Source organism: Blennius ocellaris (assembly GCF_963422515.1).
Source record: "Blennius ocellaris genome assembly, chromosome: 7".
NCBI lineage: Eukaryota > Metazoa > Chordata > Actinopteri > Blenniiformes > Blenniidae > Blennius > Blennius ocellaris.
In genome coordinates, this window is record NC_137656.1 from 4794224 (window position 1) to 4807323 (window position 13100).

General features: G+C 44.8%; 1 protein-coding gene across 9 annotated transcripts in view; it reads left to right on the forward strand.

Moving 5' to 3' along the window:
- wdfy3 (WD repeat and FYVE domain containing 3) overlaps nt 1-13100 on the forward strand; it is an 85853-nt gene that overhangs the window by 47829 nt on the left and 24924 nt on the right. For all 9 annotated transcript variants that reach the window (XM_080499423.1, XM_080499424.1, XM_080499427.1 and 6 more), the window contains 13 exons: nt 893-993; nt 4381-4599; nt 4989-5170; nt 6809-7040; nt 7234-7394; nt 9139-9250; nt 9337-9527; nt 9939-10091; nt 10377-10454; nt 10539-10696; nt 10861-10955; nt 11048-11168; nt 11705-11922. In XM_080499423.1, the coding sequence (XP_080355549.1) occupies nt 893-993; nt 4381-4599; nt 4989-5170; nt 6809-7040; nt 7234-7394; nt 9139-9250; nt 9337-9527; nt 9939-10091; nt 10377-10454; nt 10539-10696; nt 10861-10955; nt 11048-11168; nt 11705-11922 (2021 nt within the window). The remainder of the gene's footprint in view (nt 1-892; nt 994-4380; nt 4600-4988; nt 5171-6808; nt 7041-7233; nt 7395-9138; nt 9251-9336; nt 9528-9938; nt 10092-10376; nt 10455-10538; nt 10697-10860; nt 10956-11047; nt 11169-11704; nt 11923-13100) is intronic.

A 13100-nucleotide genomic window follows, 5' to 3' on the forward strand; every position in this document is an offset into this window, starting at 1 on the left:
ACGTCGATTGCAGAGACATCAAGTCACAGTCGTGTTTGCCCCTCACAGTTTAGGATTATTCTGCTTGGTTCCGGAGTTTTCTCTCCCTGACAGTGTGTTCTAGTCTTTATCTCGAGTCTGCGTCCTTGACTCTGTCGTACCTGTCAAACCGCCAACACCCCCCCCCTGTCTTTGTGAGTGGCAGCAGTTACCATAGCAACAACACGCAAGTTATCATTCATGTCGACATTTTTTAATGTTTGCTCTTGTGAGCAAAGGAAAAATATTTCCTGGTCTGGTTCCGTCTTTGGTTTACACATTCAGGTCCAGTGATTTATTCAGCTGTCATCACGGCTGTCGTGTCTCTGATTGATTTGACTTCACTCCCTTGATGCTCTTTTTGTCTCGCAACATGGGGGGGGGGGACCAAAACACATTAATTTCCCAGAGCAGCAGAGCCTTCAGAATAATTAGAGGAGAAAATAGCACCTACAGCGAGGACCAATGAGTCAGCACAAGTCAAATCCTTTTTAAAATTTTGTGGAATGATCGCCTTCAGGAATCCTCGAAGCATCGATACCTTTTTTTGTTTTGTCTTTACCATCGTCATCTTGTTGGTTTTGGTCATTCGGGCCACTGCCGTCTCCGTCGACGCTACAGAGAAACCTTTTGTCCTCTCAACCTCCACCACACAAACCTAATCCTTCAGTGCGAGCAGCTGAAATTTCCATATTATAATCTGAAGCCTTTTGTGTCTTGAAGTGTGAGAATTAGCATATAGCCTTCTGTGAGTTTGGTGGTTGGGAGTTGAGAACTTGGCTTTACAATGTAAGCTTACCGTGTTTTGTGTTGGCTGCAGCTGGATTTTCTTCTCCGGATTATGTTGCTTAATCTGTCTTTTCTCTGTGCACAGGTGTCTGTTTCTACCCAGCCTGGCTCCTCACAATGCCCCGACCAACAACACCAACACCTCGGGGGTCAGCGACGGGGCGGTGCTGAGCGGGATGGGGACAGGTAGACATAATTAAATGCTCCATGTATATATATACTCGTTTCTGATATGTTTGGTATTTTTCCACTTTAAGCTAAAGGTACCAGGAAAAGTCACGAAGGCCAAGTTTTGTAAAAGAACGACCAAACTTCCAGAACAATGATGTTTACCAGTGCAGTGCTGTCTTGGGGTTGATGTCAATTGAGAAAATGACAATCATAAGAATTAGGGGTGCTCCGATTGGATCAGAAGAATCGGATTTAAACCGATTTTAGCATTTTTTTTTTTTTTTTTATTGATCGGCAAATTGAGCAAAACGGCCAATAAATGTAGGTGTGAACACAAGTCGTATTAACTTTAATGAATCAAATTAACATTTAAATATTCACCAAATCCGGGCATAAAGTAAATTATGCCTGGATGCACAAAGTAAAACTTTTTTCTCACCTGTTGAACATATTCAAAATGAAACCTATGAATAAGCTTTCACGCTCACCGGCGTTGCTTTGGAAACTCTTACAGCTCAAAGTTGTTGTTTTCAACTGAAACAGTGAATGAGTAAGAATAGATTCAGATTTTTTTTTTTTTTAACTCCTCCTCGCAGCCTTCCAGTCATCCCACCTGGTTTTATTTTATTCCACAAATCCAAAAACTGCTTGTATGTAAAACACATGAAACACATTTCTGTCTTTTGTCCCCCCACATTTGGCCCCATGTGGGATTCATTTATAACTGCACACATCCCACTCACATTAGTCTACGAGCCACCAGCAAAATATTCAGTTTTTCTACCTAAAGTCTGCTTTATTCTGGCTTTCTTTCACATCCGGAATGTTCACAGTCACTTCTGCAGACCCGTCCTTTAGTTTAACGCACTGGTTATACCTGTGTGTTAAAAAACAAAGCTGTTGGATACAAAATGTGCTGTGAAACATATAATTTAATCCTCAGGGATTTTACAAGACAGGCTTTTTTAACCAGAGGTAAAAGGTAAAGTGAGTCTCTGATGTTATGGCTGAATCTCTAATCTGTAGCCTTATTCAGTATTTATGAAGCACTGCGCTACTCATTCGCCTCTCATCTCCTCTCTTAAAGGGGACAGAATATAATTTTTGCTTGTATTTTTTTCATAATCCAAGAGTAGCTGTTTGTGTTTATTTGTTTTGTTTTGTTAGTTTTTTGTTTGTTTTCTTTTTTAAATCAAATCCTTTTCCGGGCATTTATGCAACGTTCATCGTCTCTGAAACGAGTCAAATAGTTTTTTCTTAAATGGCTCCCAGTGAAAGCTCTATTGTCTCATTTTCCCGGGAAAACAATCTTTAACAAACCTTCTAAACCTGCCTACAGGCACCAAGTGCTCGTTATTTGACATCAGCTTCACTCTGTTTTTACACAACAAACAACATATTGACCAAACTGTAAGAAATCGAGCGCACTGACAGATATAAAGATGACATTTGTAAAAAAAGAAAAAAAAGAAAAAGCTTTTAGATGTTGCTTGTATTAAATTTTATGGCTTATCAATGAGGAAGACTGTGACATTCTTTAGGTTTGAGAATTTCTTTCTCGCTACTGAATTTGTGTTTCTTGGCTCGTAAGGTATCCCCGACGTCTTTGGATTCTCTTGCCCTTCTTCTAGTTGAGCATTAAACTTTTCTCCCGTTGTCTTTGATACTCCTATCTGTACCCCTTCATAACGCTGTCATACACCGACACACGACAGTTTGGCATGAAGCGTAAATTTCCCTGCGAATTTGACATTGGCGTCATTGTCGCCGCGCCTGGAGCCAACGTCCATATAAGGGCGTCCAGCGAGCTGACATCATCTTGAGTTTCCTGCCTGGATTTGCTCCCCAAACAGTTACTTACAAGTATTTTTGCTTTTTTTTTTTTTAGCTACAAAGACCACACAAAATTTAAATGTATAAAAATATGGAAAAAAAGCAATGTTTTTGTTTAACGGATCCTCCTCCTCATTCTTTGATCTGGCCGCTCTGTCTGTTTACCCAGTCATCTGCTCTGTGTACTCATCTACCCCACACTGTTCTCCTCATGTCTTCTGCGCCTCGTCACACAAAGCTATTTATAAACCTGGCGCTCCCTCCCTCCCCCCCTCCTCAGTCCTCCCCGTCATTCACGTTTCTCACTTCTCTGGCCATTTCACTGCTCATCTCCATCTCCCAACTCTCTTCCTCCCCTCCTCGGTTTTTTTCTTCCTCCTTTTTCCCCCTGCCCTCAATCTGTCTCCTCTCTCCGTCACCGTCCCTCCCTTCTTCCTTACCTCACTCATCTCACTCCTTCACTTTCCTCCTGTTTCCCCACTCTCTCTCTCTCTCTCTGCTTTCTGACCCATATCTGTGTCTGATTTCATCCAGAGGCTCCGTCATCCTGCAGCCACCTTCTGATTCAAACGAGAGGCGAACGCATCCCCTCAAGTTAATTTTAAACCGATTGTCTCACGTCCGTTCTATACTTGTGGACCGGGTCTAAACTTGATCGTGAACCTGTGTCCCAGTGACATTTACTGTACGCTGAAGACAACTGGATCTATTATCCAGCACACTGTCTTAAAAGTCTGGTGAGACCAGGTTCCAAACTAGTACTCCAAGCATTGATTTTGGCTGAATCACTTACTAACTCGATGTTACACATGGAAATCACATATGATATAAAGACAGATATGTTTTGAGGATTTTTGCTGACTTGATAGAAGCTTATGAAATTATTGACGCCTTGAGAAACCCATGAGAACAGAGTCAGAGGAGAGGTACATAAATTAGCCTTATGTATCTCATTTATGCAACATTTAAAGTGAAAATGCATAATTTTCTGTTTTCCTTTCGAAAAGTTTTGATTTTACACTGCAACATTTTTAAAATGTTGTCCGTTTACCTGGAAGTGGATACTCTGAAAACTGTGTAGTTAGCATGTCAGGCCATGAGTTGGCGCTGTTGGTTGGTTCTGTAAAGAAACTACACACATGCACAATACAATATTACACAGAAGAACAATTTACTGCGACTGTAATTCCCAATGCGCAGCAGCAGAATTTCCGGGAAGTTGGTCACCTCAGTTCTTGATTTTTCATTGCAGTTAAATATAAAATTAGCCTCAATATACTTTGGACAAATATGAACTACATTAACTATGAGAAGTAAGCAAATATAATAAAGTGTATTAAAACATTGACGACAGTTTGTGGAATTTGATCGGGACATTGGGGAGACACAAGTCCTCATGATGAAATCCTTAAGATACTTGAAATTGTTTCAAAATGACACCTGCATCATATTAATATTTAGATTTACTTCATTCTTGCATGTTTTTTACGTAGAAACAAATGTAAAAAAGAAAAAGAAAAAGAAGACTTAAGTCAACATGTATTTTTCTCTTTTTTTCCTCCCCTCCAGGTGAGCGCTTGTTCCCTCCTCCGTCCGGCCTCAGCTACTCCACCTGGTTCTGCGTGGAGCACTTCAGCGCGGCGCCGCAGGCCCACCCGGTGCGGCTGCTGACGGTGGTGCGGCGGGCCACCTCGTCGGAGCAGCACTTCGTCTGCCTGTCCGTGGTGCTGTCGGCCAAAGACCGCTCGCTCACCGTCTCCACCAAGGAGGAGCTGCTGCAGACCTACTGTGAGTCCCGTTCGCCCGTGTGGCTCGCCCGTCACGTCAGATGGCGGCTCCTCTCAACCGAATAATTAGCAGCGTTCAGAAAACCTGGCATGGGTAACATGGTCAGGCGTGAGGATGGAAGTAATACATGCTAATGAAGCTACGAAACGCAGTGAATATAAACTATATTGACCCATATTATTGAGGATTTCAATTAATTTTCACTTAATTTTTTTAAATAATGTTGAGATTGGAGTAATTTCCATCATGTGGATTCTGCGCCACAACAAAGACAAACTTTCAAGTTTGAGTTTAACACCCCTGCCCAAGAGGGGTGAAGTCACCGAGCTGACGTGTTCGCCCCCCCTGACTCACACTCGCGTTGCCCTTCCCTCCCTCCCTCTGAGCAGCGGACGAGTCGAGTGAAGAAGCCTCCTTCTACGAGATCCTGCCCTGCTGCGCTCGCTTCCGCTGTGGCGACCTGATCGCCGAGGGACAGTGGCACCACCTGGTGCTGGTCATGAGCAAGGGCATGCTGAAGAACAGCATGGCCACGCTGTACCTGGACGGGCAGCTCATCAACACTGTCAAGGTAATGCCACACGCCGCTCGAGTGCGATGACGCGTTGCGATCGCACGCGCTCGCCTTGAAACACACGGCTGAGTTAATGTCGTCTCCATCGTCAATGAAATCAGGGTTTTCCTCTGCGGTGCTTTGGTGTCATGCAGCACACATAGTGTGTCTACTTTCTTTGTAAACATGATATTTATAGGTGCTATATAAATATGTTATTATTATATATTATAATATTAAGCCAGAATTTTGTCTGCTTGTCGGTTGACAAACTTGGATGTCAAAGAAAACTGCAATAAAGCACTTTGTAGAAGAAGGAGCTGACGAGAAACCTCCAATATCGGTTTTGCTTTGTTGAAGTTGTTTGCACAAATACATGACACTTTTTTTTTGATATTCAAAACAGAGTTCAGTCTGTTTCCCCTGCTTTCTACTTATCCTTTGGAATTGAAACGCTTCTTTAGTAGCCTAAGATCCAAAATTTCCACAGAAGTGAGGTCATTCTATTTGTATTGTGCATTTCAAGATACTCAAAGACACTTTACATAATATAAAATCAGCAAACATTTAAAAAAAAAAAAGAAAGACCAACACATTTGGTTGAAATGGGTGCACAGTGTCGTGTAGCTTTCTAATGTTTCAGTAAATCAGGATTTAAATAGCAGTGCGGCGACGCTGCCATAAGCAGAAGTCCATACGGTTCGTGGTTTCGTGACTTCAGATTCCCCTCTGAGACCAGACAGAAGTTGGGGAAGCGGCTCAAACCGCCAGCGCAGCTTCCTCTCTGCGACACTGATAACAGCAGCTTCATTTCCTGATCAGACCGAACGTGCAGGAAATAACCCGCCTGCCTCGTGTCGGCCCCCCGTCTGCGTCGCCGGGGGTTTTTTTCTACCTTGTCGGGGGTGATCGGCGTCGGCCAGATCAGCTGAAAAGAACATAATGAGATGACATTGTGTTCAATAAGACATAATTGTGCAGCCATTTCCACACGAGACGCCCCTATAGTTCAAACTGAATTCAAATGGTGCTTTCATGCGCATGTCTGTCTTTGTTCAAGTACATTTAAGAAAGCAAAGGCTTCAAGGTCCAACACAAAGCCACAAAATCTGCAGTCTGTCCCGATGACGCAGGCAGGTGTGCTGTGAGGTGCTGTTTTTTTGAGAGTAACCATCAGCGAGTCAACACGCTGGAGCTGCCACTCACAAGCATGAATCACACTGAGATGAGTAAAACTCCCACATCCAGAATCAAATTATTTTTTTCTTTTGATTCACGGTCTAATTGGCTTCATACAATGCTCCGCTGGTTCTGTGGGTATTTCGTCAGACACCCTCCACAATGCAAACAACACTCCTGAAGTCACATCAGCATGCAGATGTTCGTCTGCTTCATCCTGTGAGGACGAGGCAGCATCCTGAGAGAACTCCTAGGAGGAAGCAGTGAAGCTTTGCAACTATTACACACCAGAAAGTCCCAAATGACAAGACGCCAAAGCAAATATTATACATTTAAAATCAAAGAACAGGGAATAATTGATGCTACTGTTCATGATTGTGGGATTTTCAAAGTTTTCTGTTTCTATAATAAGAAAGATAATAAAAAGCTGTGTTGTTGGACTCGCCCCCCCACCCCCCCTTGTGTTTCCTCCTCCAGCTCCACTACATCCACAGCGGTCCGGGCGGCTCGGGTTCCACCAACCCCCCCGTCGTGAGCACGGTGTACGCGTACGTCGGGACGCCGCCCGCCCAGCGGCAGCTCTCCAGCCTGGTGTGGCGCCTGGGGCCCAGCCACTTCCTGGAGGAGGTCCTACCCGCAGCCAGCGTGGCCGCCGTCTACGAACTGGGACCGAACTACGTGGGCAGCTCGCAGGCCGTCTACCTGCCCTGTAAGTTCCTCCTTCTCACCTCTGCTTTGCTGCTCTCCGCAACCATGCTCGGCGAAACACCCCCCCCCCCCCGAGATCTCGTGATTTGATTTAACTGGACCTTCTTTCTTCCCTGTTCGACCCATTGTTCCTCAATCTGTTGTCATCTCATTATTGTTTACGCTTATTTTTTTTCCACCTCTGTTTCTTCCAGGTAAAGACTCAAAGACCGAAGTTTCCCCGGCCTCTCCCGTGGTGCTGGTCGCGGAGGAGAAGGTTTCCTTCAGCCTCTACGCCTTCTCCGCCTCCACCCTCACTGTGGCCAAGATCAGGAAGGTCTACAACAAGCTGGACAGCAAAGCCATCGCAAAGCAGGTGAGGAGAGAGTTTGTGAACAAATAAGTGAGCGAACAAACAAACAAGTCTACAACAAAAGCAGTTTTGTTGTTTGTGGGGTTTTTTTTTTGTGTCATATCACAAAGCATTTTATATGCAAACACAAATCAAAGTAGTGGCCACATTACAGGAATTCGACTAAAGCCATTGACTTATTCATACCTCGCTTATAGATTCCATGGAATAACCAAGAATGTGAGAAACTTGCAAATAAAAAAACCACATTTGAAGAACAATAAATAAAAGCAGCAAATGATTTTCCTGTCTTCTCCTCGTCAGTTTGCCGGAGGGATGAAGTGTTTGTGTTGTGAGTGAAATTAGTGCGGCTCAGTGTTTTGGCTGACGTAATGTCACATGCGACTGATGTAACACACTGAAAAAAGAAACCTCTCTGTCCCTCGGCAGTGCGGCTAAATGTGGCAAATAGCAGGTTGGGTGCAGACTCTCTGCTGAAGTCCAGCTTGAATAATAAATACCAACACTTCACAAAACTATCTTCTCCAGTTTATCTCACCACTACTGAGTTGTTTTTTAATAAAAGCACACACAAATTCAGTTGCAGGTTGAGACGTGTTTAAATATGCATTTAAATAACCAATTATCCCGTCAGAAGCCTGAAATATGTTCCTCCTCCACCTTTCTTAAAGAGCTGGCAGGAAGCACAAAGTGCTGAGGCAGCGTTTTTGGAGCTGCAGGCTGCAAGGCATCGTTCTCATCTCCTCATTATTACCTGAACTAAAAATGTCACCTTCGGTGCCAAAATGTATGTCGTCATTGACATAACATAAAAACTCTTTTAAAGAAAGTGCTGTTTGTCATGTCCTGCTTCGAGAAATGGACAGTGAACAAAGAAAAAACAAATTGGGCATTGAATCGGTTCGCCACCTCAGGAGAGGAACTGAAGCTCCGTCATTTCAGAAATCTCTTTAGAAATGTTTGAAAATAGACGACACCTCATTTTGATGAGGACCAGATCTGTAAGGTCCCATATTATGCAAAATTTACTTTATAATGGGTTTCTAACAGTAATATGTGTCTCCATAGCCTATGTATGAAGCTCCAGAAGTGAAGAAAGTCTGTCACCTCCTTTACTGACTTGATCCATTTTTAGCGCACGTGAGCTCATTTAAGCAATTCTTAAGTTTTCCCTTCATGATGTCATGTGGGGAAATAACACAGAAATGGCCTGTTCTCGGTACAGCTCACTCGAGGGACTGGATAAAAATTCATTCTACCTTTTGAATACAATGTTGTTGGACCTCTGACAGCGATATGAAATTGTTGAAAAACAGTTTAATATGACACCTTTGTTATGACAGAAGTGTTTTGCCACCTGAGTAGAGGATCAGGGGGGGGGTAAAAGGGGCAGTTGAGTTACAATAGTCAGAGATTAATAAAACAGGCCAAAAAAATGCATTTTTTTACAACTTGTCTTATCAAAAAAAACACTTTATTTTTAGTTGCGCCACAAGTGTAAAGGTCATTACGGCACTATTTTACCCGTCCCACCCACTCAAGATGAAATTGGGGTGTATGTGGCCCCTGAACTAAAATGTCTTTGATGTGCCTTGTGTTAACAAATATGAAATTAGTTAATAAAAGTGTGATATTGTGTTTGTCCCCTTCTGACGGGATCGATTGATCCCAGTCAGTGACGGCATGGTGATTTGTGTGTATAACGTGGGTCTGCATTTCCTCGCCGACCGTCTTCCTCTTCTCCCAGCTCGCCGTGTCCTCCCATGAAAACGCCACTCCAGTAAAACTCATCCACAACGCCGCGGGACACCTGAACGGGCCGGCGCGCACCGTGGGAGCCGCCGTCATCGGATACTTAGGTAAACCCCGGCGGCCCTCGCCGTCCACAGCGGCCCGACGGCGTCACACCATTAAAAAAAACACATTTTATCTTTTGCATCTTCAGGCGTCCGAGCTTTCGTGCCCAAACCCGTGGCCTCCAGCCTGCAGTACGTGGGCGGGGCCGCCGCCATCCTGGGACTGGTCGCCATGGCGTCGGACGTCGAGGGGCTGTACGCCGCCGTGAAAGCTTTAGTGTGTGTGGTCAAAAGCAACCCGCTGGCCAGCAAGGAGATGGAGCGCATCAAGGGCTACCAGGTGAGACTGAGCTCGCCGGAAACAAAGCGGAAAGCTTTGAAAATGTATCACTGTGCTCAATCTGCACGCTGAAAAAGATGGATGGAGCCGCATTCATGCCAAGAGAAAGAGCACTGTTGCTTGGAAAGACACCATTTCAGCAAGTGCTCATATTTCTTAAAAATATCTTTATTACAATACTCAACATTAGCGCTTGTTTACTTAATATTGCGCCTCTCCTCGTGAATACCGTTCCCATTTAGTCCAGATGTTTTCAACCAGTTTCATGTGTGTGACCTCCTGTTTAGTTTAGTTGTTTTCCCCCACTGTGGATCTTTGCCACTGTGTTGTCGCATTCCCATCGCCCTCTGATCACCCCGACCTCTGACGTCGCTGCGATTTCCCGCTGAAACCGTCCCCTTCGCGTTGCAGCTGCTCGCCATGCTGCTGAAGAAGAAGCGCTCGCTGCTCAACAGCCACATCCTCCACCTCACCTTCTCCCTGGTGGGAACGGTGGACAGCGGCCACGAGACCTCCATCATCCCCAACTCCACCGCCTTCCAGGACCTGCTCTGCGACTTCGAGGTGAGGTCGCACGTTTTTTTCGCACAGGCCTCGTCGCGGCTCGATCAGACGGGGTGGATGTCCAGGGTGAATTCAGTGTCCTGCAGTATCCATATATTAGACGTACGGCCCGAATGTGGACGAACGTTTTATGCCTTTAATGTAGGTCAGAAGTACATAATAATGGGAACGTTTGAGGAAATTGCTGTTGAAACCTCGAAAATCTGAGGTTTCCCGGCGAAACGGCTGCTTCTCGTTGCCGGCAGCTGCTGCTGGATTCTCAATCTGGCTCTTTGTGTTCCTCAGGTGTGGCTCCACGCTCCCTACGAGCTCCATCTGTCCCTGTTCGAGCATTTCATCGAACTGCTGACAGAATCCAGGCAAGTGTCACACGCCGGGATGTCTTTTCTTCCAGTCGTAGGGATTTGAAGCTGATGTCTTTCGTTCACTGATGTCTCCTGCAGCGAGGCGGCGAAAAACGGCAAGCTCCTGCGGGAGTTCCAGCTGATCCCGAGGCTGCTGCTGACCCTGAGGGACACCTCGCTGTCTCAGCCCACCGTGGCCGCCATCAGCAACGTGCTCAGTCTGCTGCTGCAGGGCTTCCCCAACCCGTACGACCTGCTGCGGTGAGCAACTACGCAAAGCCGTGACGACATGAAAATGCAAATCCTCGGATAATGTGAACATCCGGGATCACTTCAGATCTGATAACTTCAATTTTTCCTCCCCCCCGCACTATATCTTTATCCCATTCTGTCAGAAACTTACACTTTGAACGTTTTCATCTCAGGTTCGGCCAGTTCATCTCGTCCACTCTGCCCACATTCGCCGTGTGCGAGAAGTTCGTCATCATGGAGATCAACAATGAGGAGAAGCTGGACGGAGGTAACCGTAAAGGAGATGCTCGTTGCTGAAGTTATTCAGAGTGAAAAGGCCGGTTGGATGGATTTTTGTTTATTTTTTTGCTCCGGTTCCAGGGAACGAGGACGACTTCGGCGGCCTCCTGTCGGCCAACCTCATCCTGCTGAGAAACCGGCTGCTGGACAACCTGCTCCGGCTGCTGTTCACCACCAAGGAGAAGTGCACCGTCAACGCACAGTAAGACACAACCCTCATGGGCTTCAGTGTTTGGAAAAGTCATGCCGGTCACCGAAGTCAATATTGATAGAGATTCACCGACACAAAAACTCACAATTTTTTTCAATGATTTACCTCATCACCTTGTGTCTACTGTGTTAATTTATTAAAAATTCTTTCCTCACACATTTTGGGGGCTTCCTCCGGCTCAGATTTGGGACATCAGTCTCACATCAGTGAATTGGAAGTCGAACACATGCAATTTGCCTGCAGTGTGAACGGATCCTTAGACTTTTTTTTTTGTGGGCTGCTTTTGGCCTGCAGGCTTCATATTTGACACCTTTGAATTAGACCAGTTGTTTGTAAGTCATGATCGAGGCCACCAATTTGTCTTCTTTGTCTCTAGAGGAACAAATTATTACAGATTTTTTTTCCAACGTAAGAGAAGTGGAGCTGCGAGTTTACTGCAAAGAGTTGGATTCAATTAGAAATCAGGATTCAATCTAAAATGCCATTTACTCCATGACATTTAAGACACGATTCCTCTTCACCCCCAGGGCGTGTGACGAGCTGGTGCGGACGCTGGGCTTCGACTGGCTGCTGATGTTCATGGAGGAGCACCTCCACTCCAGCACGGTGACGGCGGCCCTCTGGATCCACGTGGTGCTGCTGTCCAACCAGTCCATCCTCAACCGCTTCAAAGAGGGCCTGTGCGGCGGCGGCTGGCTGGACCACACCGACTCCGTCCTCACCAACAAGATCGGCACCGTGCTGGGTGAGTCCGGGGGGGCGGGAGAGGGGGGGGCGGGGCTGAATATACCGGCTCGTGTCTGAAAATGTCAGTTCCTGCTGTAAACGCTGTGTGTTGTGTCGCGGCTGACGGCAGCGGACGCCTCTCCTCACGCGGGCAGCGCCCTCCGTCGGAGCTGGCCGTCCTTCAGTAAACACAAAGCCGCTCAGTTCGTGTACCGCAGAGCCAAGGGTTGGTCCTCTCTACTGTCTGTGTCCCCCCTGCTCTCCATAGTTCCTCCTCGAACGGTGGTTCTCGACTGGTTTCGTCCTCCAAACTCTTCAAATGGGTCCGATCCGCTTTAGCGCGTTGCACCGGGGAAGTAATCGGATACTATGTGGGGGGGGTCCTCCTTGTGAAATCAGCAGATTGTAACTGCCCGGACAGCTTAGATTTTCGATTTGGAATATTATCTTATCCTACTTTTCGTAGAATAAAATGCTAAACTTGCATCTTCAAGTTGCTTAAAGTCAAAATCTTTCCAATATATAGCACGTTCCTACAGAAACATTCAACATTCCTTATTTATAATGTAACATAGTTAGCTCACAGTTGCCTTTTTACAAAGCTATGACTTATTAATGTTATCAAAAAATTACATCTGTTCATAATTTGGATCTCCACATCTTCACACTGAAATTTAATACTAAAAATTAAGCAATCACTCATTGTATTGGGGCTGGTAAATGTTTAAATACATAGATAAATGATCCTAAAATGCAATTTTTTGGTTTATTTAGCGGCTTTTGTGCTAAAATGAACTTTATACATAGAATGTATAAAGTCTACATGTCCATAAAAACTGGGGCCACAGTCTAATGACTGTATTATAATTCAAAATGTGAAAAGGCTAAAAATATAACAAGATGTTAAATGTAAAATGTTAACGTAAAACGGAGAGTATTATGGAGCAGATCAGGCCATCGTAGATCGCAGGTTTAAAAAAAAAAAAAAATATATAAACAAAATCTGCCTTTGTTGCAATTTAAGAGGATTAATAATACTTTAAACTTTAAATTCAGGTTTTCTAGATATTTTTAAATGAAATATTAGCACTAAAATCCATGTTAAAATGCATTTTATTAGTGAAATCTGCTGATTTTATGTAGGATGATCCCACAACAAGGACTTTTATTAGAAATAATTCTGATGACACACTTCTA